This window comes from Leucopleurus acutus (genome assembly GCF_964270905.1).
Source record: "Leucopleurus acutus genome assembly, chromosome: X".
NCBI lineage: Eukaryota > Metazoa > Chordata > Mammalia > Artiodactyla > Delphinidae > Leucopleurus > Leucopleurus acutus.
This window is the reverse complement of record NC_139148.1, coordinates 83,175,126-83,200,065: the sequence shown is the minus strand read 5'-3', so window position 1 is coordinate 83,200,065 and position 24,940 is coordinate 83,175,126. Positions and strand designations below refer to the sequence as shown.

Here is a 24,940-nt window from a genome sequence, read left to right as displayed (position 1 = left end):
GTGTGGTCAGTGTTATTTCCCTTCTCCCTTGTCGGTGACCTCCTCCTCTCCCCAGTCTCTTCAAGTGGAATCAACTGGCATTTCCTTTACTCTCTCTCTGGTAACCCAAAAGTTCTTATTCTTCTATAGGAGACATATGCCTTTGAGAAACTGATGAAAACTATGAGGCCCAGAAAACTGAATGTACCTACATACACTCAAATTTTTTCATATGACTTCAGTTTAAGAACCCTTATCCCCCATAATCACCTACACAAATAATTTCTACTACCATATGGCTCTCTTTTACAATCCCCCACAACTCCTTTACACACACACACAAACACAATTAAGGACTACTACAGTGGTTAACAACATAATACTCAAAATAATAAAATTTAGTCTAGGTAAAGCTTTATTTTACCAGCAATATTTATTAAGAATCCCAGATGAACTCCTCTCTACATGGCCTTAGAACATGTTGAGCACTTCAATAAGACAACTCAAAATAAGGAGTAAGCCATTTACTTTAAAAGTTTTCCAAGTCTTATTATTTGGTCAACTTTCTTGCCTTAAAATGTGCTGAAATGTCTTCCTAAATTTATGTTTATAAACTCTGACATATCTGCTTGTAAAATCATGTAAGGCTCAAAAATTATTTTGAGTACAAAAGCAATTTCCCATTGATATTCACAAACTCTTGGATTCAAATACTTGTTCTACTATATCAAGCTATACTCAACACCAAATAGTGTTAGCTAGGAACTGAAGGTGATACCATCTCATAACTTTCTAGTTACCTTGTCAAAGCATAAAAGATGAAACAGGACAAATGACCAAAAGGATGGGAAGAATAAAATCAAGGTGTTATTACTAACAGACAGAGATAAGTGCTTTTTCTTGAGCTCACACATCCTAAAAGTGGAAGGCTCTTGCTAGATGTACCAAACTCTTTGTGGAAACTATCAGTTCGCTTTTACTTTTGCTTAAACTTTTAATCACTGTTTAAACCAGTTTTGTACTGGATCCAAAAAGAAAAAAGAAAGAAAGAAACATGGTCACTCTTTTACCGCAAACTGATAAAATTTCAACATCAGGATTTTTAAACACATTAAACTTTGGTAATACACTCGCAAAACTTTTCTAAGTTTTATAACAGGGGCACCCATTAATCCCATTAACCCCCTGCCAGTATAGACAATTCACAAAGAGCTTGTGACTCAGTTCCTTCACTTGTAAATACTTGGGAGGGGGGGAATATGAGGACACATCAAGTAATTCTTACTTTGCCTCAAGTTAGGGTGGAATTGATGAGACTTTAGACTGGTTGTTTTATTCTACCCCACTAGGTCCCTTTCCACATAATGGAAGGCTACATATTTCCTGTAACGATAACACTTCGGTCACTGTTTTCCAATCTGGACAGTTCATAATTGAAAGGCAAACAGCAGGCAAGGGAGAGAAGCACAACAGGTACATACCAAATGGCCAGATACCCTAAGAAAAGGCTATAGTTATACGTCACTGCCTCCTTCCTTATTATAATCAAGTTGCTGGTTAAAACAGAAAACTAGATATGCAACATGGGGCTTGTGCTCCAGACCTAAACGAAGAAACTTCAGACAGAGTATTTGCTGAATTTGTGCTAGAAAACCATATCCCCTCTGCCACCCAAATTAGAAAGTTTATTGATAAACGTCTGCCTAATATTTGACAGTGTTGGCAAAAATAGTCTTTGGCCAATATACTGTAAGAATTTAACCTGTTTTTAAGTTTCACTATTATTAAACCATTTTCCTATAAGCTGAAGGAGAAAAAAAAAAAAGAGGAACCGTTTTAACTGATGAGTTGAAGACACTCCAGTATTTCTCAATCTAATACCAGGCCCCATAGATTTCATTCCTCTGCACATGAAGTCAGGGGCAGGAAATGGACTGCTCCCCACTGGGGCACACACTCTCAGGACGGGGAGATTTGTGCGGTCTGCCTACTGCTTTTGAGCGTTCTTAATCAACTAACTGGAAGTACTGGACGACTCTGACGATTACACACACGACAGTTGGTGGTACCTCAGCCAGCCTCTAACTCCCACGCTCCCCCCACTCTTCCAAAGAAATGTTTCTTGGAAGAGCACATGGAGAGGCAAGGGGGAAAAATCATGTAGGCGCCTCTTCCTTAGATATCTGGTCAAGTAGAAAGACTGGGGGCCTACGTTGTGTGTTTTTTGTTGTTGTTTTGGGAATTTTTTTGTTCGGTTGGTTAATTGGTTGTTTTGGGGTTTTTCTGTAAGTCTGTGGGTGGGCTCCCAAGTAGTGGGACTGAAAAAAAGAGCTAGGTTCCCCTGCCCGAACCCTAAGCTTTAAGAGGCAAAAACCCAGCAACTGACAAGGGTGGGAGGGGAATGGAATCGCGCAAAGAACGTTCGCGCCCACAAGTTAGACAAACAACAGCCCCTACCCGGTACTCGGGGTCTCCCCAAGTTGGGGTGGGGCCTTTCTCCTTCCCGCACCGCCTCCCGGGCTGCCAAGAGGGAGAAAGGGGTTAAGTGGAGAAGGGGGTGCTCTTCCGCCCCCACGCCGTCTCCGCGCCTCGGCGTGGCCGCTGCTTTAGCGGCTCCCGGAGTTGTACAGCGAGGTCGCGGTCACCCTTGGGAGGGGGCCCCGGGTCCCCCCGTGTTCAACGGCAGGAGGATCCCGGGGCTCTCGCTGTCCCCAAGGCCGGCGGGGGCTGCGGGAGCACTCACCAATTTAGGTTTGTTTTTCGTTTCCTCTTCGTTGGCGGCCCGGTTCCCCGCGCTCCGCTTGTTGCTTCGGCCCCCACCGGGTTCCTCGCCGCAGCCTCCGGCGCCCGACGCCGCCGCCGCCCCGGGCTGCTCCATCTTTCTCCGGCCCTGTCACCTGTGCCCTGGAACCCCACCTCTCCTCCACTGAGGAAGCCCCTCGGGGCGGTCCCGCTGCCCCGCGTGGATTTGGCAGCACCTCCTCCTGGGAGGGAGAGAGAGTGGGTCTGCCGAGTTCACGTCCCCGGGGCTCCCGACGCGACAAGCCGTTGCCACTACTCTGCGCTGGGGCAAGCCCTGCCCCCGAGCGGCTGCAATTACCACGGTCGCCGCCGCCGCCGCCCTCAGGGTGGTGTTTAGGGTGGAGGGAAAGTAGGTGCCTATCTCTTTAAGAGGGCCTCCGCACACGTGATTCATCAAAGTGCCCGCAGTCCGCCGCCCGGGCGCGGAAAGCTGCTTCCTACTCCTGCTGCCGAGCCGGCCGGGCTACTGAGCATGCCCGGCACGGCGACAGCTGCCAAACTAAAGGACTTTAAGCTGCGGTTAAGCACTGATTTCCCTTCCTAGGGGCCTAGCGTGAAATGGGAGGGAACTAGCCAAGAGAGAGGAGGTGTAGCCCATTTTACAGATGGGGACATTGAGGCCCGGCAGGATTCACGTGTGAGTTTTACCTGAGTCTCCGCTTCCACTCGTGTAGGCCAGAGCACCTTTCCCGGCTGGCCGAGGCCTCGCTGGGGTTGTGGTTGTGCTCCACTCCGTGGGAGGGGTTGATTGGCAAGGCAACTAGCATCCTGTAGGAAAACCCCCAAGGGGAGCGCTGATTAATTGCCTAGACAGACTGTACGGGTGAAAGTGTAAGGAGTGGGTGCTTTCTGTTGCCATGATTGCGTTGCCACCAAAGAAATACAGTCGTTCCTTTATTCCCAGGCTGCCAGGTAGTAGAAGCAGCAGGCGCCCACTGCTTAATCCCAAGGAGGTGTAAGGCTCTTTAGCCAAAGCACCTATGGAGAGCTAACAATTGGATTGAGTGCTATTTTCAGTTTCCTGAGCTACTTTAGGTTTATAGTTGTTGTGGGGAGCGAATAAGATCATGTGTGTCAAAGCTTTGTTAAAAATGTAAATCTCTAGACAAATGCTAGGTGATTTGGTGCAGCGGCAGCAACAGGGCACCGCTGGTATTCGTAATCTTTCCTCCTGCAGTTGTCAGGAAGAGGCCCACGCCGCTTTAAAAATAAAGTTCACATTGAGAACATTAGCGGGGCCGGGCAGAACTTGAATGAACCACCATCATACAATCTAGAGAAGCTACCTGAAATGTAAATTTAGATACCAGGTCTATAAACATGCTCATGTGCCTGTTATTCAGGTATCTTCAGGCTATGACCCTTTTGCCCTTCTCCCCTTCAACCTAACTTCTGCTATGCCGAAGCTAATATGTTTATGAACATATTTTTTGAGAGTGCATTAGGATAAATTTGACCATGCTGTAGGTGTGATTGTGATGAGGCAATTAACTTGGAAAGTAGAATAAAAAGAATGTTAGACATCTGAAAGCGGTCTTAATCCTGGCTTTGCCATTGTCATTAACTTTCTTTTTAATCATGCAGATGGTAAACTACCCAAGGACAGCAGAGAAGAGGGAATACATGCTCCCAGACAGGATGGGCAAGGAGCCCTAAGGTAAATTTGCTTTGTTGAAGTTTCTGTTTGACTTAAAATTTGATGTATATTCTGAATTTAACTCACTACACACACACACACACACACACACACACACACACACACTCTCACGTGTGATTTGAATTACTTAAATGCCCCCCCCTCCTGAAAAATGGCATAGAAGTGGTTGCTGCAGTAAGATGTGACCTGGTTATCCACTGCTTTCACGTAACTCCTGTTTGAGAGATGTGGGTGTGAGCCATAGCTGAGTAACCCCCAAGCTCAAATGTTGCTTAATAATCTGCCCAGTAGATCTTTATTGAGCTCCTTAGAGTATACCAAGTGATATCCAGAGTGCTGTGGGTTAGGAGGATGAAGCTCACAGTCCTGCCCTTTAGAACCTCCTAGTCTACTGGGAGAGGCCAGTTGTTAATGACTGTGCTTCATTGCAACACATAGGAACAGGGAGCCCACGGAGCACATGAGGGGCGTCACCACCGGAGTGCCAGAGACTCTGGGACACCTTACCAAAGAGGATGATGTTTGAGCTGAGCCTTAAGGGTCTGACTGAAGACACTAAGTATTTGTTGACAGCCTACTAAGTGTTTGATACCCTGCTAGGCATTGAGGGTCCAGTGGTGAACCAGACGGATGTGGCTTGCTCTTGTGGAACTTTCTGGCTATCGGGAAGGATATTAAACAAAAAAGTATTGAGCAATTACAAGGCAAAAAAGGAGAGTGAAGAGCATCCCAGGCAAAGGAAATGACCATAGCATGTGCAGAGACTCTGTGGTTAAGAAATTGGAGGTGACAGATAGGGGCTGCTCTTGGCAAGAGAAGCAGAACAGATGAGCAGCTTCCAGATCATGAAGGTCCCCACTTGTAGATCTCATTGGTCTGGTTTTAAAAGCAGTGAAGGCGTTGTAATACAAGTGACTTCTGTTTTGAGTGTGTGAATATTTGAAAATGGATCAACATTATTTTGAGTGTAAGGCTGGGTTTCACCATCCTCAGGCCAGGTGAAGCTACATTTGAAGTCGAATGAGAGGTACATGTAAAAGATGCATAATCTGTACTGCAAAAAGTGAGAAAGTTTGTCCCTGAGATGGCTTACATTTGACTTTATTGTGGTTATCTCAGCCCCATCTTAATTCTGGCTGTTTCCTTTTCAGCATTTTGTTCCAGTTAATGTAAACAGTCATTACAAACAAACAAACCAACCCCCTTCCTTCAAATACCAGGGCCTCTCTTGGAAGCTAACACACAAAAGGAGCCACTGGTCCCCTGCAAGGACACTTTGTCCACTGATTATGAACCAGGCACCTCACCAAGTGCAGTCCTAGGGCTGATCCCACTACATTTCTTTATTTTTACCTTCCTGGGACACACAAATAGGCCGGTGGATGGAGAGACATCTTTTCTCTGATGCTGCAGAAAGAAGAAGGCTACTACCATCAGTTGGGATTTCAAAAGTGTGTGTTAGACCCGCTGACCTTGTAGTCTCTCCCTCTGGCCTCTCATGAGTTTAGCACCCGGTTAACATTAAAAGCCAGCCCTGGGAAAAAAGAAAGATAAAAGGCTGCTAGGCTCTTTCTTCAAACTGATCTTAGAGCCATCCATTACCCCAGAGGTTTCTTTTTATTTTTTCAATTGGGGTAGAGTTGTTTTACTATGTTGTGCTAGTTTCTACTGTACAGCTAAGTGGAGCAGAGTTCCCTGTGCTATACAGCAGGTTTTCATTATTTATCTATTTTATACACATTAGTGTGCGTATGTTAGTCCCAATTCATCCTGGCTTTCTGTGTCTCCCTTCTGCTACGTGTTCTCCTCTAAATAATCTGGGCCATTAATAGAGAAATTAAAGCCAGCATGGATTAGACAAAAGTAAGAAATAAACACCTCCAAGGTTATGGAAAAATATTTATGAATTAAAGGTTGCCTGAGAATAAACAAGTATTTATTAAGCACATACTACATGGGCAACACCAAACTAGATGTCGTGCGAATAAAAAAGTACCAGATGTTCTGCGCTAAAGGCATACATGTCTTCCTGAAGAATCTCCTGTTCTGCAAAACTGCACACTAAAAATAACAGGGCTTCTGGGGAAAACGTGGTTAGGGAAGGTCACTTAAACCCAATGCAAATTTGTAATCAGAGCACTAATGTAAACAATAACCATCCTAATAAAAACACTCAGGAGGTTGAATCTCCACTGGCATCTGCACCCAGCATCACAGCCATCAATGCTTGGTAGCCTTCACGCTTCCTCTTTCCCCAACGTGAATCCTCAAGGGCATTTACTTTTAATAGATGCCATTTTCATCAGAATTAAAAATCTAACTGAGGAGTAACCAACTTTTTAGAATCACACAGTGAAAGGTCTTCACAGCTTCATTATCAGTACTCACAGCTTCACCAGCTAGTTTAATGTGATGGGAAATTTAGAGGTTGTTGAAATCACTAAACCAGTCACAAAAAAGGGGCAGTTTTGTGCAGGATTCTTCTTTTTTTCTGAAAGTCTTCATATTGTGAAGGCTTCTCTTTAATTGTGAGAAAGCTGGCTCCTGATCACGTCAAAACTTAAAGTGCTAAAACACTTCACACGTGAACCAGCTGGCCTTCCACCTAATTTTAATGACACCATTCTCCTATTTACCAATCACTAATGTGCTATTTGTGGTACACAAACCCTTGTAATGGAACAGAGTGTAAAATATAAATTCTTTGCCATCAAAGGTATAAAATCTGCTTGAGAAAACAAACAAGGAAACGAACGTGTGGAACAGTAAGAGCAAATTGGCTGCCTAATTCGGAGGTCCTGACCCAAAATTCAGGATAATGTGGTGAAGGGGTGAGATTTGTCAGGCCTAGAAGAGAAGAAGTTTTCAAGGAGAACTTGAACTGCCAAGGGCTGAAGCAGAAATCATACTTGAATAGCCAAAGCAAAGAAAGGAAGTAAGGAAAAGACAACATATGGAATGGCCTGGAAACAATACTGACCAATAATGTAGAGGGGCCAGTGGGGCTTGAGTAGAATGGTGAGAACATAGATGTTGAATAATAGTAGGAAACATGGTTCTCCCCATAGCGTTTGCCCAGTATGTAAACAGATTTAAATATAAGACATAATAGTAGTGACTGATAAGGATATTTAGCAGGAATGTTATAAAATAAAGGAATATTTTAAGGAGCTGGTCTGGCAGTGGTATGCAGAATAACTGGACACTGATTCTCCAACTTATTTTTCTCTCAGTGCAGAATTTTTTTCCCCCAAACAAAACCTTTACAGAAGCTCAGTATGTACAACAGATACAAATCTAGCTGACCTGTTTGAAGTTACTGTGGGAATGGAGATTGCGGTCCTCATGACCGCTTGGCTTCTCTCTTATCCTCTGAGGCGACCCTTTGAGGCACCAGTGCTGAGCTCTAGCTAAAACTAGATAGAGTCCTGCTGGATAAAGTCATGAGGATCGGAGCTAGAGTAGCCCCAGAGGAAATAAAGAGAAAGGAACGAATCCAAGAGATGTTTAAAGGAACACACTGTTCCTCTCCACAGATTACATACAGGAAACAAAGTGAATGAAAAAGTAAACAAGAATTACTAAAACGTTGGCCCAAGGCAATAAAAACCTAGTAGTAAACTGGGAGATAGTATCTTAACAGGTACTTGTCGTTGGCAGGCAGAGCCAGACCAAGGAGCCTGATACCCAGACACTAAAGAGACTCATTAGGTCAGGACAGGAAAGCTAACAAGGTTCCTGTAGTCACCAACAGAAAGAGTCTGGAAAGGCTGGTAAAGCAGAAGGTTGTGTAACAGTAGGCAAGAAGGCAGACAGCTAAACTCTGGAAGTCTAACGATGGATGTCCTGTCAGGCAGGCAGAGAATAGAATCCAGTCTGGTGGCAGGCACTAGGCAGAGAATGAAGCAAGCAGTACGTAGTAGGAATCCAGTCAGGGGGTTTGGGATTAAGAAACAAATGAACAATCCCTTAAGAGGTCTGGAAAAACAGTGCTAAACAAGGCAGCGCACCAAGCGTAAATGAATCGGCATGTCAGGTGAAGTCCACGAGAAAAGGCAGAGACAGGCAAATAAAAATGGCACCCAAGAGACCCAGTTACTTCAACTGGTCTGTGAGATCTAAGTAGGACCGGAAGCAATAGGCCCACTGGATGCTAAGCCACCAAACTACTGAAATACTGCTCCTTAAATCCTCTCTGAGTAGAAGCAGGATGGGTCCCAGTAGAAGAAAAGTGGACAACAAGAAAAGGCCTGGAAACAGTAATGACCAATAGTGGTCACTTACCTGGATGTAAAGGTTAATGTGTTGAGTTGTGATGATTACAGGGTTTGGTGTAGCTAAGACATAGCCCAACAAAAATCAGTCTAAGAGATAATAGTGCCAATGTCTCCTTTTGGGGAAAATGTTGAGACTGCTAGAGACTGAGAATTCCCAGATTCGTGCTATCTATGGTTTTATACAGTATGCTGAAAAGCAACCCTTTGAATTTTATCTGGAAAATATGCTTCTAACAAAGAACAGACTTCCTGTTCTACATTAACCAAAGCCCCCAGAGTGCTTTTCAAGAGTGGCTTAACAGATCATAAATGGCAATTGTCCAATCTATAAGTTACTAGGACATAAATGTAGTAATAAACAGTGAGAGAAAAACGTTCGGTTTGCTTGCTAAATTATGTGGATCACAGAAGCACACATTGGTGGTTATAGGGATGCTATCTATTTAATGAAATTCAGGTTTTTTTTAAATCAGTATAAACAGTCTCTTGAAGATGAGTATAGTTCAAAATTGAGACTACAATTATGCAAATAAAATTGATTGTCTCTTTTTCTTTGTGGTTTGTGTTTATTTTCTGACCTTTTCAAAATATAATTAACTACATGAAAATTAAGGAATATATGTTTGACATCTGTAAACAATAAAAACATTTTCATATCTGGGCATCAGTAGTTAGGCAAGTCTTAGAAATAGGTTTATTTTTGTTTTACATATTCTCCCACATAAATTTTAACAGCTTTATTGAGATATAATGCACATAACATACAATTCACCTTTTTAAATGTACAATTCAGTGGTTTTTAGTATATTCCCAGAATTGTACAACCATCACTGCAATCAATTTTAGAATTTTTTCATTGCACCAAAAAGGATCCCTTCCTTAGCCATCTTCCCTCCCCAGTCCTCCCAAACCACTCCTCAGACCCCCACCTCAACCCCCAGCCCAAGGCAACCACTAATTTACTTTATGTCTCTGTAGATTTGCCTATTCTGGACATTTCACATAAATAGAGTCATACAATATATGGCGTTTTGTGACTGGCTTCTTTCTCTGAGAATAATACTTTCAAGGTTCAAGCATTCCACATCAGTTTTTATTTGTTCATTATTACCTATTTTTTTCTTGGATGCAAATACAGATCACTTGTTTAAGCCACCTCCCCTGTTATACACACAGTGACATATACCTACTTAAAATTCCAAAGAGTTGACATTTTCACACAAACACCAACCTTGCCCCTCCTTTCCTGGCAAAACCAGGAGATCTGGGGTTTGATTTTCCTATACAGTGATATAACAGAAGAATTTATTTCTGACCCAGGGCCTAATGTTTTATGGAAATGACCACAAGCACCATACTTAATCAAGTATACATTATGTACCAGAATAACTCTTAGAAGTTTACATAAATGAATTCAACAGAGAAACCCAGAAACCAATTACATTAAATTGTGTTTTAACTAATACAGTAGCAGAGAATATATAGGTCTTTACTTTCAAGTGTTCCATTATAACATTTTAGAAGCTAAAATGTACATCAGATTCATTCAGGAGGTCTTCTTTGAGATTTGCACATGAATTTTTAAGAAAATTTTTGGGAAAGACTTTTCATCATTGGATGATTAATTGAAAACTAGATTCTAGGATATCTATTTTGCTGCTACTTTTATTGTATTTATTTATTTTCTCAAGTAGCCCTGTATCATTGGCTTTCTGCTGCCTTCAAAACAGAAAGGCTAATGTGAGCTGCCGTCTCATCAGTACTAGCAGCTTCACCTCACACCCTGACATTATACAAGGGCAGACCTGCCTCTAAACTCTATGAACCAACCCTGATTTGCATCAGAATTTCCATCCTTTAATCCCTCACCATGTTGTTGCTTTACACCATCAAAATGCCTCAAAGCCTTGGCTTTGATAGTGGCCAAATTCAAAGACACACAGGGCCAAGCTTGATCCTAAATCTACAGAATAAATCTTTTCCATCACAGGCACAGCCCTGTGATAATATATAACTGTTATTAAAAGATTGCTTTTTTCCCTTTTATACTATTTTCGATTATTAAAACTGTAAAGTAATTAGATTTTATTTTAGCTAGTATATTAGAACTTATACATATAATTTTAATTAAATAATATATTAACACATATTGAGTAGTAACTGTATCTAGGGCATGGTGCTAAGGATAAGTGACATACACTATGAATGATCTCAACGGGCTTAGGATGTAGTCAAGGCAACTGACAAGTAAGTATACATTTAACTGCAAAAGAATGTTACAGAAGCATATAGGAGGAAGAGAATAGGGGAAGTTTCATGGAAAAGCTGGACCTTTAACTAGTATCCCAAAAGTTGAAAATTAGAGAAAAGGGCATTTGAGAAAGAGGGAACAGCATGACCTACAGCATAGAGAAAGGAAAATGTGGGCTGAGATTGTAAACTGACTAAGTCATCTAATGGGGCTGGAGGGTAGGTTTTGTAATTGTATAGTGGAAGATAAAGCTGGGAAAGCACAATGAGACCAAGGTGGGAAGTCTTGGAATGCCATCCTGAACTCTAAATTTATTATTTAAGCTGTGGAGAGTCATGAGAGATATATGAACAGGAAAAACACATAAGTAACCCTATGTTTTAGGGAAATGCTCTGGCATTGGTATGTAGGATGGTTGTAAGATGAGAAACTAGAGGTGGGGGATATATTAGGATACCACTTTCAAAAGCCATTCTCTCATTGCGGAATAAGTATGTTAGCTCAACCTGAGTGCCAGCAATAGGAAGCTGACATCATGTAGGTATCCAAGATAGTCCAGAGAAGGAGGAGCTAGAAGGATGAGCCAAGGCAAAATCTGCTAAGAATAACCAATGAGTCAAAAATAAATAGGGAATTCCTTGGTGGCCTAGTGGTTAGGATTCCAGGTTTTCACTGCTGTGGCCCAGGTTCTATCCCTGGTCGGGGAACTGAGAGCCGGTGCGGCAATCAATCAGTCAATTAATTAATGTAAAAATGCACAGGACTGGGACTTCCCTGGTGGCACAGTGGTTGAGAATCCACCTGCCAATGCAGGGGACACTGGTTCAATCCCTGGTCCGGGAAGATCCCACATGCCGCAGAGCAACTAAGCCCGTGCTCCACAACTACTGAGCCTGCACTCTAGGGCCCGTGAGCCACAGCTGCTGAGCCTGTGTGCCACAACTACTGAAGCCTGTGCACCCTAGAGCCCGCGTGCCACAACTACTGAGCCCACGCGCCACAACTACTGAAGCCTGTGCACCCTAGAGCCCGCGCGCCACAACTACTGAGCCCACGTGCCACAACTACTGAAGCCCACATGCCTAGAGCCTGTACTCTGCAACAAGAGAAGCCAATGCAATGAGAAGCCTGTGCACTACAATGAAGAGTAGCCCCCCACTCACCACAACTAGAGAAAGCCCGCATGCAGCAACGAAGACCCAACACAATCAAAAATAAAAAATATAATAAAATAAATTTTAAAAAATTAAAAGAAAATGCACAGGACTAAAGTCTCCATTAGACTTGGCTTGTAGACCCAAGAGTTTATAAGGTAGAGTCAGGATCGTAGGGAGAAGGTGTCTTAAGAAACAAAAGAGAATCAGTAGTAAACAGCCTGGAGGCATCCATAGCTTAACTTTATTGCTTGGTGGATATGAGATGCATGGATGTGTTGGACTGGTTCAAGCGACCAGGGGCAGTTAGTTAGATATTTCGATGATAGTCTCACGATAATAAGACCATGAATTAGGGCAGTAGAAAAGAGAATGGAAAGATGGGAACAGATCTCACAGGTAATAGTTCCAGGATTTGATGACCTGTTATAGGCAATGGGGGAATGGGAAAAGTAGAAGATAATTCTGAGGTTTCAATACTGAATAACAGGGAGAATGATAATATTGCAATGCAGATTAGGAATCTAGGAGGAGAAGTACACTTGAAAATATAATACTGAGTTATGTATGAAAGAAACCACATTTCAGGTGCCTGCAGAAGGAAATGGCATTAGACATTAGGTCTGGTGTTTTTGAGAGGGTTTGGAGACAGACATGAAGATTTACAGTCATTTACATAACTATTAGGTGAAGATGTGGCAGTAGGTAAGATAACCAGGGAAGAGAGTATAGAGGGTTATGGGAAGCAAAGAAAGAAGTTTGTTGAAAGCTCATTTTTAAGTGTGGACAGAGGGAAAGAAATCATCCAAGGATATCACTTAACAAAGTTTACTACTCCTGGTAGGTTCTTTGATTTCAGTACTGAGTGACAGGGAGGGTCGTGATAGCAGGATACTAGAATGCAGATTGGGAATCTGGGAAAAAAACATTTTTGATATTGGATGGTGGGATGCTAAAAAAACATTCGGACAGGTAGGATGGGATCCAGGAAAGTACAATGACACAGAGGCCAGACATTAAAGAGATGGTAGCCAGCAGAAAAGTCAGAAAGGATGAAGCCTTTGGTGATAATAAATACAGAAATTGGGAAACTGATGAGCAGATTTCTTCTTGGAAACAATACCCACTTGGAAGACTATACACACGTTAAAATAAAGCTAATGTTGCTCAGAACTCCACCCTTGAGATGGCTTTCAGAGACAGTTCATCAACCAAACAATAAAAACAGTCTAGTTTCTTCAGAGAATGCTCACTCTTGACATACACATGCGTCTCTTTTGGCTTCTTTCTCTCTTGAATCCTCTCTTTTCTCTCTTCCCTCCTTTCTCTCCTTTATTCAGCTTAGTTCATTATCTTCCCCCTCCTGCCAGATGTAGTAGTTCTAACCCCCTCACTGCTCCATGAAAGTCTCTGCTGGAGTTGGCTTGTGACCAGGTACAGGGTAGAGGGGCTATGTAAGGTGGAGGCTAGATCCAAGGAGTCAAGTTGAAGCTAATAGCCAGGGGGAGCAGTACTCAGAATGTATCAGAAAGGAGACTGCCTGCCATATTTTATTTGTGCGCTGGAAGCCTGCTCTAAGTGCTAGAGGTTTATATCATGTAAATTACATTAAGTTAAAAAATGCCTACATGTATCTTTATATATTAAAAAACATACACAAAGCACACAAATAGATAGACACATAGGTAATCCTTAATTTGTCCTGTTAATGTATACACATGCAAACATATCCAAATTAATCATGACAGAGAGAATGAGTATGAATATGAGAGACCACATTCCTTTTGGTTATTCAGGAGTAGGTTGCACCTCATTTTCTAAATTTATTCTTCCTCTCAGTTACTTCTAGAAAGCTGAACTAGCTTAATTTGGACAGCAAGCTACATTTTAGAAATACGTTTCAGAAGCTTTAGCACATAAATCTTAACATCTTGATTCTGAGTTCTTACCTCTAGAGAGCACAGTGAGTTTCTACCTTTAGAGTAACCCAAGATCAGGGGCTCTGATTTAAAGACTTGCCTCTGGGTGATGGTGGCATATCCAGAGAGTTTACCATGTGGGCCTCAGAGGTCAGGATTCTTAGCCACACCTGCCAGCTTTGCACATCAAGGCAGTTCACAAGAAAGGGCCTAGTGGACAAGCCATAGAGATAGAACGGTGATCTGTATGAACAGTGTTGATCTAAAACAGTGGTTCTCAAAGTATAGTCCCCAGAGCAACAGCATCAGCATCACCTGGAAGCTTGTTAGAACTAAAAATTCTCAAGCACCAACCCAGACCTACTGGATCAGAAGCTGTATGGTGTAATCCAGCAATTCGTGTTTAACGAGCCCTCCAGGTGATTCTGATGCATGCTCAAGTTTGAGAACCACTGGGGTAAAAGAAAACAAATCATGAACCGGAGGGTTATAGGACAGAGGAGAGAGAACAACAAGGTACCAGCAAGGGAGATGGAATTGAATGAAGGAGGGGGAATCCTGAATTGTACCTCTCCGACTGCCATCCCAAGAACAACACTTCCATTCAGATGTTTTCAAAGTGCTAAACTGCATGTTTAAAATATAGCAATAAATGGAATGGAATGAGAGACCAAATGTTGAACGAAGGCTGAGAACAGAGTCAGGAGTAAATGGTAGAAGAAAAGGATCAAATCCAAACCAGCAGGAGCTGTCAGGAGTAGAGCAAAGCACAGCAGTGGTAGATGAGCAAAAGAGGCAAATTGGTTGCTTCTGATAGTTTAGGAAAACTCTGATGCCCCTAACACTCAACATTGTACTACCAGAGAGAACAAGCAGCTCCAGGGGTGGCAATGGGATCAAGGAGATGGGATATATTTATATTCAAAAATTATCTGAGTTCACACATGAAGGAAACAAGACATTACTGTAATCCAGGCCCTTGATATTTCAGCAGGGAGTATGGCTTATGAAACCATCTTATTCCACATTAACAGCTCTCAGCTGTGCATGGAATTTCTAATGTGAACAGAAATCAATGGATCTATAAGAAAGGAGATACATTTAAATCTGAGTAAGATGGTTTGTGACCTAGTCTTTGTCATAACTTGGATATGCTCTGCTAGGAGGCTTTATGGTTATCAGTAACACAATTCTGTAAGGAGAGGAAACTAACTATGAGTGGTAGAGACCCAGGTATTTAAGGTCAAGGATCTGGGAGAACCAATTTATCTGTACAGGGTGGTGGGGAAGGGCAAGGAGGCAGTCAGTCAGGTAGTAAGGCTTGGCAGGCTCCACTGTAATGCAAGCTGTAGTCAGTACCTGAGTATCTACTCAGACAGGTGGACCAAAGCAGTGAGGGATCCACACAACAAACGACTGTGTTCAGCATCAGGCAAAGAGTGACCTGTCTGATCAGGCAAGTATCAGATCCATCTGCATGTTGGTCCACAGATCCAACTTCTTAACAGAGTAGTTCTCAACCTATTTTATCCTGGGATTCACCTGATGGATGAAGATCCTTCGTTCAAATCTCCGCTCCTCCACTACTTACTATATAATTTGGAGCATGTTGCTTCATTCCACTGTGCCAGTTTCCTCCTCTGTAAATCAGTACCAACTTCATAGTGCTGATGAGGCTGAAATGAGATAATGCATGTCAAATGATTGACTCAGGGTCTGCTACATGAAGTGCTGAATACATTTCAGCTATCATCATGAGAGGAAGTACACATTATGGTTTACTCCACATTTTATGAGGCATTATGACCTTGGCCAAGTAATTTAACTTTACTATGCCTTAGTATCCTCATAAATAAAATGAGGTTAAGAATAATACTTCCATCATAGGTTGCTTTCAGAATGAGATTAATTAATGCATAGAAAATGCTTAGTGCAGTACTTGGCACATAGTAAGTACTCATTAACTGTTAACTACAATTATTACTTCTCGCAGTTATGTGCAATTCCCTGGACTCTTTTTTTAATAAATTCTATTTTTTTTATTTTTCAGTTTTATTTATTTATTTATTATTTTTGGCCATGTTGGGTCTTTGTTTCTGTGCGAGGGCTTTCTCTAGTTGTGGCGAGCGGGGGCCACTCTTCATTGCAGTGCGCAGGCCTCTCACTGTCGCGGCCTCTCTTGTTGCGGAGCACAGGCTCCAGACGCGCAGGCTCAGTAGTTGTGGCTTACGGGCCCAGTTGCTCCGTGGCATGTGGGATCTTCCCAGACCAGGGCTCGAACCCGTGTCCCCTGCACTGGCAGGCAGATTCTCAACCACTGCTCCACCAGGGAAGCCCCCCTGAACTCTTGATTGAGGTGTAATTGACAGACAACAAACTACACATATTAAAGTGTATGAGTTGATAAAATTTGTATCCAAAATAGTCAAATTCATAGACATGAAGAATAGAATGGTGGTTGCCAGGGGTTAGGGCAGGGAGGAAAAGGGGAATTGCTAATCAACAGATATAATTCAGTTATGCAAGATGAATAGGCTCTAGAGATCTGCTGTACAAAGTCATGCCTATAGATAATACTGTATTGTACACTTGAAAATCTGTTAAGAGGGTAGATCTCCTGTTAAATGTTCTTACCACAATAAAATACTTTTAAAAAGACATATGTATATAACCTTGTGCAATTATCAGCTCAGTCAAGAACATGAACATATCCATCGGCCCAAAAGAGTTTCCTCCTGCCCCTGTGTAGCCCTCCTTCACACTCCAACCTTGTCCCCAGGCAAATGATGATCTGCTTTCTGTCACTGTAGATTTGTGACAGAAAAAAAAAAAAACCTGCATTTTTATACAGTTTCGTATAAATGCAATCATAGTATATACTCATTTTTCCTCTGGCTTATTTCACTCGGCATCTTTATTTTGAGATTCAGCCAAGCTGTTGGATTCTTATTGCTGAGTAGTATTCCACTGTATGGATATACCACAGTTTGTGTATTCAAGTATGTCTTCACATATACATAGGCTTTCATTTCTTTCAAGAAAATACCTAGGTGTGGAATTGGCTGGGTCATATGGTAGCTGTATATCTAACTTGTTAAAAAACTGCCACGATTAGGGCGCATCCATACAGTAGAATGACTGAGCAATAAGAGGATGAACAATTGATATGAAAAAAAATAGATACGTCTCAAAATAATTATACCAAGTGAAAAAGAAAATAGTGCATAGTATATGATTTCATTTTCATTATATAGTATTCTTGGGAATGCAAAATAATCTAAAATGACAGAAAGGAATCAATGGTTGCCTGGGCATCAGGGGAGGGAGACTGTAGGGGCAACAGGGACAGATTAGAGAGGGACTTAGGAATCTTCTGGGCCTGAGGTGTGTGTTAATAATCTTGATCATGGTGGTGATTTCATGAGGATATGAATATGTCAGAGGTATCAAACTGTACTTTTAGATATAGACAATTTATTTTATATCAGTGATGCCTCAGTAGAGCTGTTAAAAATGTGTCACAAATAAAAATTTTCTTTAGATATCCAAAAAAAGATGTACAACATGATTAATATAATTAACACTGCTGTATGTTATATACAAAAGTTGTTAAGAGAATAAATCCTAAGAGTTCGCATCACAAGGAAAAGATACTTTTCTCTTTTTATTTTATATCTGTACAAGATGATGGATGATCATTAAACTTATAGTGGTAATGATTTCATGATGTATGTAAGTCAAGTCATCATGCTATATACCATGAATTTATACAGCACTGTATGTCAATTATATCTCAATAAAACTGGATTAAAAAAAAAGAAAAAAGAAACTGCCGAAGTGTTTTCCAAGGAAATGGTATAATTTTACATTCCCAACAGCAGTGAATTAGAGTTCCAGTTGTCCTGTGTCCTTGGCATTACTTGTTAATGCCATTGTCTTTTAATTTAGCCAGTCTGATAGATACATGGTGGTTTCTCGTGGCTTTAATTTGTATTTCTCTCATGACTAGTAATATTGAGCATCCTTTCACTGTTTATTTGCTATCTAAATGTCTGAAGTATCTGCTCCAATATTTATTTTTAATTGGGTTGATGGTTTTCTCAGTACTGAGTTTTGACATTCTTGTATTCTCAGTAAGAGTCTTATATCAGATATATGCTTTGCAAATATTTTCTTCCAAATCTGTGGCTTGTTTTCTCATTCTATTAACAGTGTCTTTTGAAAAGCAGATGTTTTAATTTTGATGAAATTACAATTTACTGATTTTTATTTTATTGACTGTACACTGGGTATGATATCTAAAACGTCTTTGCATAACCCAAATTCACGAAATTTTTCTCCTATGTTTTCTTCTAGAAATTTTATAGTTTTAGATGTTACATTTAGATCTATGATCCATCCTCTGAGTTAAATTTTGTAATGATGCAAGGGATTGAAATTCTGGTTTTATTTTTGTTTTTGTACATGGACATCCAATTGTTCCACTATCATTTGTTGAAAAACCATCTTCTATCCACCTTGTACTTTTCTCGCACCTTTGTAACAGATCAGTTGTCTATATATGTGTGTGTTTATTTCTGGACCGTTTATATTCTATTCATCTATTTGTCTATCTTAGGTCAATACCACATTGTTTTGATTGCTGTAGTTCTATAATATATTTTGAAATTAGATAGCATTAACCCTCTAACTTTGCTCTTCTCTTTCAAAGTTGCTTGCATTTATATATGAATTTTAGAATCAGCTTGTAAATTTCTTTTTTTAAAAAGCCTTCTGGGTCTTTGTAGGAATGCATTGATTCTATAGATATATTTGGGAAGAATTGGCATCCTTCCAAAATTTAGTCCTTCAATCCATGAAAAAGGTATCTCTCTCCATTTATTTAGGTCTTTTTAAATTTCTCTCAGTAATGGTTTCTGTTTTCAGTTTAAAGGTTTCACTTCTTTTGTCAGATCTGTTCCTAAATGTTTTATAGTTTTTGGTCTACTATAAATGGTACTTTTAAATATTTTAGCTTCCTATAGGTCATTGCAAGTATATAAAAATACAATTGATTTTTATATACTGGTCTTATATCTTGCAACTTGGCTAAACTCACTTATGAATTCTAGTAGCTTTTTTGTAAATTCTATTGAATTTTCAATATAAACAATCATGTCTTCTGTATATAAAGACAGTTTTACTTAATCCTTTGCAATCTGGATGTATTTAATTTCTCTTTCATGCTGGGTAGCACAAGCTAAAACCACTAGTAATAATGTTGAATAGAAGTGTTTAGAGAGGGAATTCCCTGGCAGTCCAGCAGTTAGGACTCTGCATTTTCACTGCCAAGGGTGGGCGTTCAATCCCTGGTAGAGGAACTAAAATCCCATAGGCCCCACGGTTCAGCCAAAAAGAAAAAAAAAAACAAGTGGCTAGACAGTGTTGGATTTTGTCAACTTCCTGATTTCAGAATTTAGTAGAAAGCTATAGTATTCAAGACTGTGTAGTAGTCTTATAAAAATAAATCAGAAATAAACCAATCACTTATGGTTAATTGATTTTTCCTTATTGGCCATGCCACATGGCTTGCAGGATCTTAGTTCCCTGACCAGGGATCGAACCTGGTCCCCCCAGCAGTGAAAGCACTGATTCCCATCCACTGAACTGCCAGGGAATTCCCTGGTCAATTGATTTTATTTATTTATTTATTTATTTATTTTAACATCTTTATTGGAGGATAATTGCTTTACAATGGTGTGTTAGTTTCTGCTTTATAACAAAGTGAATCAGTTATACATATACATATGTTCCCATATCTCTTCCCTCTTGCATCTTCCTCCCTCCCACCCTCCCTATCCCATCCCTCTTGGTGGTCACAAACCACCCAGCTGATCTCCCTGTGATATGTGGCTGTTTCCCACTAGCTACCTGTTTTATGTTTCATAGTGTATATATGTCCATGCCACTCTCTCACTTTGTCACAGCTTACCATTCCCCCTCCCCATATCCTCAAGTCCATTCTCTAGTAGGTCTGTGTCTTTATTCCCGTCTTACCCCTAGGTTCTTTATGACCTTTTTTTTTTCTTAGATTCCATATATATGTGTTAGTATATGGTATTTGTTTTCCTCTTTCTGACTTACTTCACTCTGTATGACAAACTCTAGGTCCATCCACCTCACTACAAATAGCTCAATTTCGTTTCTTTTTATGGCTGAGTAATATTCCATTGTATATATGTGCCACATCTTCTTTATACATTCATCTGATAGTGAACACTTAGGTTGTTTCCATCTCCTGGTTATTGTAAATAGAGCTGCAATGAACATTTTGGTACATGACTCTTTTTGAATTATGGTTTTCTCAGGGTATATGCCCAGTAGTGGGATTGCTGGGTCATATGGTAGTTCTATTTGTAGTTTTTTAAGGAACCTCCATGCTGTTCTCCATAGTGGCTGTATCAATTTACATTCCCACCAGCAGTGCAAGAGTGTTCCCTTTTCTCCACACCCTCTCCAGCATTTATTATTTCTAGATTTTTTGATGATGGCCATTCTGACCAGTGTAAGATGATATCTCATTATAGTTTTGATTTGCATTTCTCTAATGATAAATGATGTTGACCATTCTTTCATGTGTTTGTTGGCAGTCTGTATATCTTCTTCGGAGAAATGTCTATTTAGGTCTTCTGCCCATTTTTGGATTGGGTTGTTTCTTTGTTTGTTATTGGGCTGCCTGAGCTGCTTGTAAATTTTGGAGATTACTCCTTTGTCAGTTGCTTCATTTGCAAATATTTTCTCCCATTCTGAGGGTTGTCTTTTGCTCTTGTTTATGGTTTCCTTTGATGTGCAAAAGCTTTGAAGTTTCATTAGATCCCATTTGTTTATTTTTGTTTTTATTTCCATTTCTCTAGGAGGTGGGTCAGAAAGGATCTTGCTGTGATTTATGTCATAGAGTGTTCTGCCTATATTTTCCTCTAAGAGTTTGATAGTTTCTGGCCTTACATTTAGGTCTTTAATCCATTTTGAATTTATTTTTGTGTATGGTGTTAGGGAGTGTTCTAATTTCATACTTTTACATGTACCTGTCCAGTTTTTCCAGCACCACTTATTGAAGAGGCTGTCCTTTCTCCACTGTACATTCCTGCCTCCTTTATCAAAGATAAGGTGACCATATGTGTGTGGGTTTATCTCTGGGCTGTCTATGCTGTTCCGTTGATCTATATTTCTGTTTTTGTGCCAGTACCATACTGTCTTGATTACTGTAGCTTTGTAGTATAGTCTGAAGTCAGGGAGCCTGATTCTTCCAGCTCCATTTTTAGTTCTCAAGATTGCTTTGGCTATTCGGGGTCTTTTGTGTTTCCATACAAATTGTGAAATTTTTTGTTCTAGTTCTGTGAAAAATGCCAGTGGTAGTTTGATAGGGATTGCATTGAATCTGTAGATTGCTTTGGGTAGTAGAGTCATTTTCACAATGTTGATTCTTCCAATCCAAGAACATGGTATATCTCTCCATCTATTTGTATCATCTTTAATTTCTTTCATCAGTGTCTTATAATTTTCTGCATACAGGTCTTTTATCTCCTTAGGTAGGTTTATTCTAGATATTTTATTCTTTTTGTTGCAGTGGTAAATGGGAGTGTTTTCTTAATTTCACTTTCAGATTTTTCATCATTAGTGTATAGGAATGCCAGAGATTTCTGTGCATTAATTTTGTATCCTGCTACTTTGCCAGATTCCTTGATTGGCTCTAGTAGTTTTCTGGTAGCATCTTTAGGATTCTCTATGTATAGTATCATGTCATCTGCAAACAGTGACAGCTTTACTTCTTCTTTTCCGATTTGGATTCCTTTTATTTCCTTTTCTTCTCTGATCACTGTGGCTAAAACGTCCAAAACTATGTTGAATAGTAGTGGTGAGAGTGGGCAACCTTTTCTTGTTCCTTATCTTAGTGGAAATGCTTTCAGTTTTTCACCATTGAGGACGATGTTGGCTGTGGGTTTGTCATATATGGCCTTTATTATGTTGAGGAAAGCTCCCTCTGTTCCTACTTTCTGCAGGGTTTTTATCATAAATGGGTGTTGAATTTTGTCAAAAGCTTTCTCTGCATCTATTGAGATGATCATATGGTTCTTCTCCTTCAATTTGTTAATATGGTATATAACGTTGATTGATTTGCGTATATTGAATAATCCTTGCATTCCTAGAATAAACCCCACCTGATCATGGTGTATAATTCTTTTAATGTGCTGTTGGATTCTGTTTGCTAGTATTTTGTTGAGGATTTTTGCATCTATGTTCATCAGTGATATTGGCCTGTAGTTTTCTTTCTTTGTGACATCCTTGTCTGGTTTTGGTGTCAGGGTGATGGTGGCCTCATAGAATGAGTTTGGGAGCGTTCGTCCCTCTGCTATATTATGGAAGAGTTTGAGAAGGATAGGTGTTAGCTCTTCTCTAAATGTTTGATAGAATTTGCCTGTGAAGCCATCTGGTCCTGGGCTTTTGTTTGTTGGAAGATTTTTAATCACAGTTTCAATTTCAGTGCTTGTGATTGGTCTGTTTATATTTTTTATTTCTTCATGGTTCAGTCTTGGCAGGTTGTGCATTTCTAAGAATTTGTCCATTTCTTCCAGGTTGTCCATTTTATTGACATAGAGTTGTTTGTAGTAATCTCTCATGATCCTTTGTATTTCTGCAGTGTCAGTTGTTACTTCTCCTTTTTCATTTCTAATTCTATCAATTTGAGTCTTCTCCCTATTTTTCTTGATGAATCTGGCTAATGGTTTATCAATTTTGTTTATCTTCTCAAAGAACCAGCTTTTAGTTTTATTGATCTCTGCTATCATTTCCTTCATTTCTTTTTCATTTATTTCTGATCTGATCTGTAAGATTTCTTTCCTTCTGCTAACTTTGGGGGGTTTTTTGTTCTTCTTTCTCTACTTGCTTTAGCTGCAAGGTTAGGTTTTTTATTTGAGATATTTCCTGTTTCTTAAGGTAGGATTGTATAGCTATAAGCTTCCCTCTTAGAACTGCTTTTGCTGCATACCATAGGTTTTGGGTCGTCGCGTCTCCATTGTCATTTGTTTCTAGGTATTTTTTGATTTCCTCAGTGATCACTTCGTTATTAAGTAGTGTATTGTTTAGCCTCCATGTGTTCATATTTCTTACAGATTTTTTACTATAATTGATATCTACTCTCATAGCATTGTGGTCGGAAAAGATACTTGATACGATTTCACATTTATTACATTTACCAAGGCTTGATTTGTGACTGAAGATATGATATATCCTGGAGAATATTCCATGATCACTTGAGAAGAATGTGTATTCTCTTATTTTTGGATGGAATGTCCTATAAATATCAATTAAGTCCATCTTGTTTAATGTATCATTTAAAGCTTGTGTTTCCTTATTAATTTTCATTTTGGAAGACCTGTCTATTGGTGAAAGTGGGGTGTTAAAGTCCTCTACTATGATTGTGTTACTGTCAATTTCCCCTTTTATGGCTGTTAGTATTTGCCTTATGTATTGAGGTGCTCCTATTTTGGGTGCATAAATATTTACAATTGTTATATCTTCTTCTTGGTGGTCAACTGATTTTTGACAAGAGAACTTTGCAATGGAAAATAGTAGTTTTTTCAACAAATAGCACTGAGTCAACTGGGTATACACATGAAAAAGAAAGAAGTTGGATCCCCACTTCACATCATGTACAAAAATTAATTCAAAATGGACTGAAGACCTAAGTGGAGAAACTAAATCTATAAAACTCTTCAAAGAAAACATAGGTGTAAATATTTCTGACTTTGGTTCCTTATGTATAATAAAACAAAACAAAACAAAAAATGGAACTTCATTAAAATTAAACACTTCTGTGCTTCAGAGGACACCATCAAGAAAGTTTTGCAAATCATATATCTGATAAGGATCTAGTATCTAGAATATATAAAAAACTCTTACAACTCCACAATAAAAAGACAAACAATCCAATGTAAAAAAGAGCAAAGCATTCGAATAAATATTTCTCAGAAGAAGATATGAAAATGGCCAATAAGCACATGAAAAGCTGCTCAATATCATTAGCCATTAAGGAAATGAAAATAATAACCACTATGAGATACCACTTCACACTCACTATGATGGCTATAATCAAGAAGACAGAAAATAGCAAGTGTTGGCAAGGATGTGGAGAAATTGGAACCCTCATACATAGCTGGTAGGAGTATAAAATGGTACAGCTGGGGCTTCCCTGGTGGCGCAGTGGTTGGGAGTCTGCCTGCCGATGCGGGGGATGAGGGTTCGTGCCCCGGTCCAGGGGAATCCCGCATGCCGCGGAGTGGCTGGGTCCATGAGCCATGGCCGCTGGGCCTGCGTGTCCAGAGCCTGTGCTCCGCAGTGAGAGAGGCCGCGATGGTGAGAGGCCCGCATACCGCAAAAACAAAAACAAAACAAAAAAAACAAAAACAAAAAAACAGAAGAAATGGTACAGCTGCTTTAGAAAACAGTTTGGCAGTTTCTAAAGGAGTTGAACATAGAGTTGCCATGTGACACTACAATTTCACTCTTAGTTGTATACTCAAGAAAGTTAAAAATATATGTCCTCACAAAAACTGGTACGTGAATATTTGTGCCACTATTATTCATAATAGTCAAAAGATGGAAACACCCCAAATACCCATCAGCTTATGAGTGATGTAAGCTATAACAAAATGTGTTATATCCATACAATAGATATTAGTTAGCCATAAAAAATGAAGAGCTGTTTCATGATATAACATGTATAAACCTTGAAGACATTATGCTAAGTGAAAGAAGCCTGTCACAAAAAGGTTACGTATTGTATGATTCCATTTATATGAAGTGTCCAGAATAGGCAAATCCAGAGACAAAAGTACATTGGTGGTTGGGGGAGGGGGATGGGG

The 24,940-nt window shown here is 40.1% G+C and overlaps 1 protein-coding gene across 6 annotated transcripts in view; it reads right to left on the bottom strand.

The window, feature by feature from the left end:
* Window positions 1–3,026, bottom strand: part of DIAPH2 (diaphanous related formin 2) — an 889,270-nt gene extending 886,244 nt beyond the window's left edge. For all 6 annotated transcript variants that reach the window (XM_082864620.1, XM_082864622.1, XM_082864621.1 and 3 more), the window contains exon 1: window positions 2,723–3,026. In XM_082864620.1, the coding sequence (XP_082720746.1) occupies window positions 2,723–2,857 (135 nt within the window). In that variant the 5' untranslated portion in view covers window positions 2,858–3,026. The remainder of the gene's footprint in view (window positions 1–2,722) is intronic.
* Between the last annotated feature and the right edge of the window lie 21,914 nt (window positions 3,027–24,940).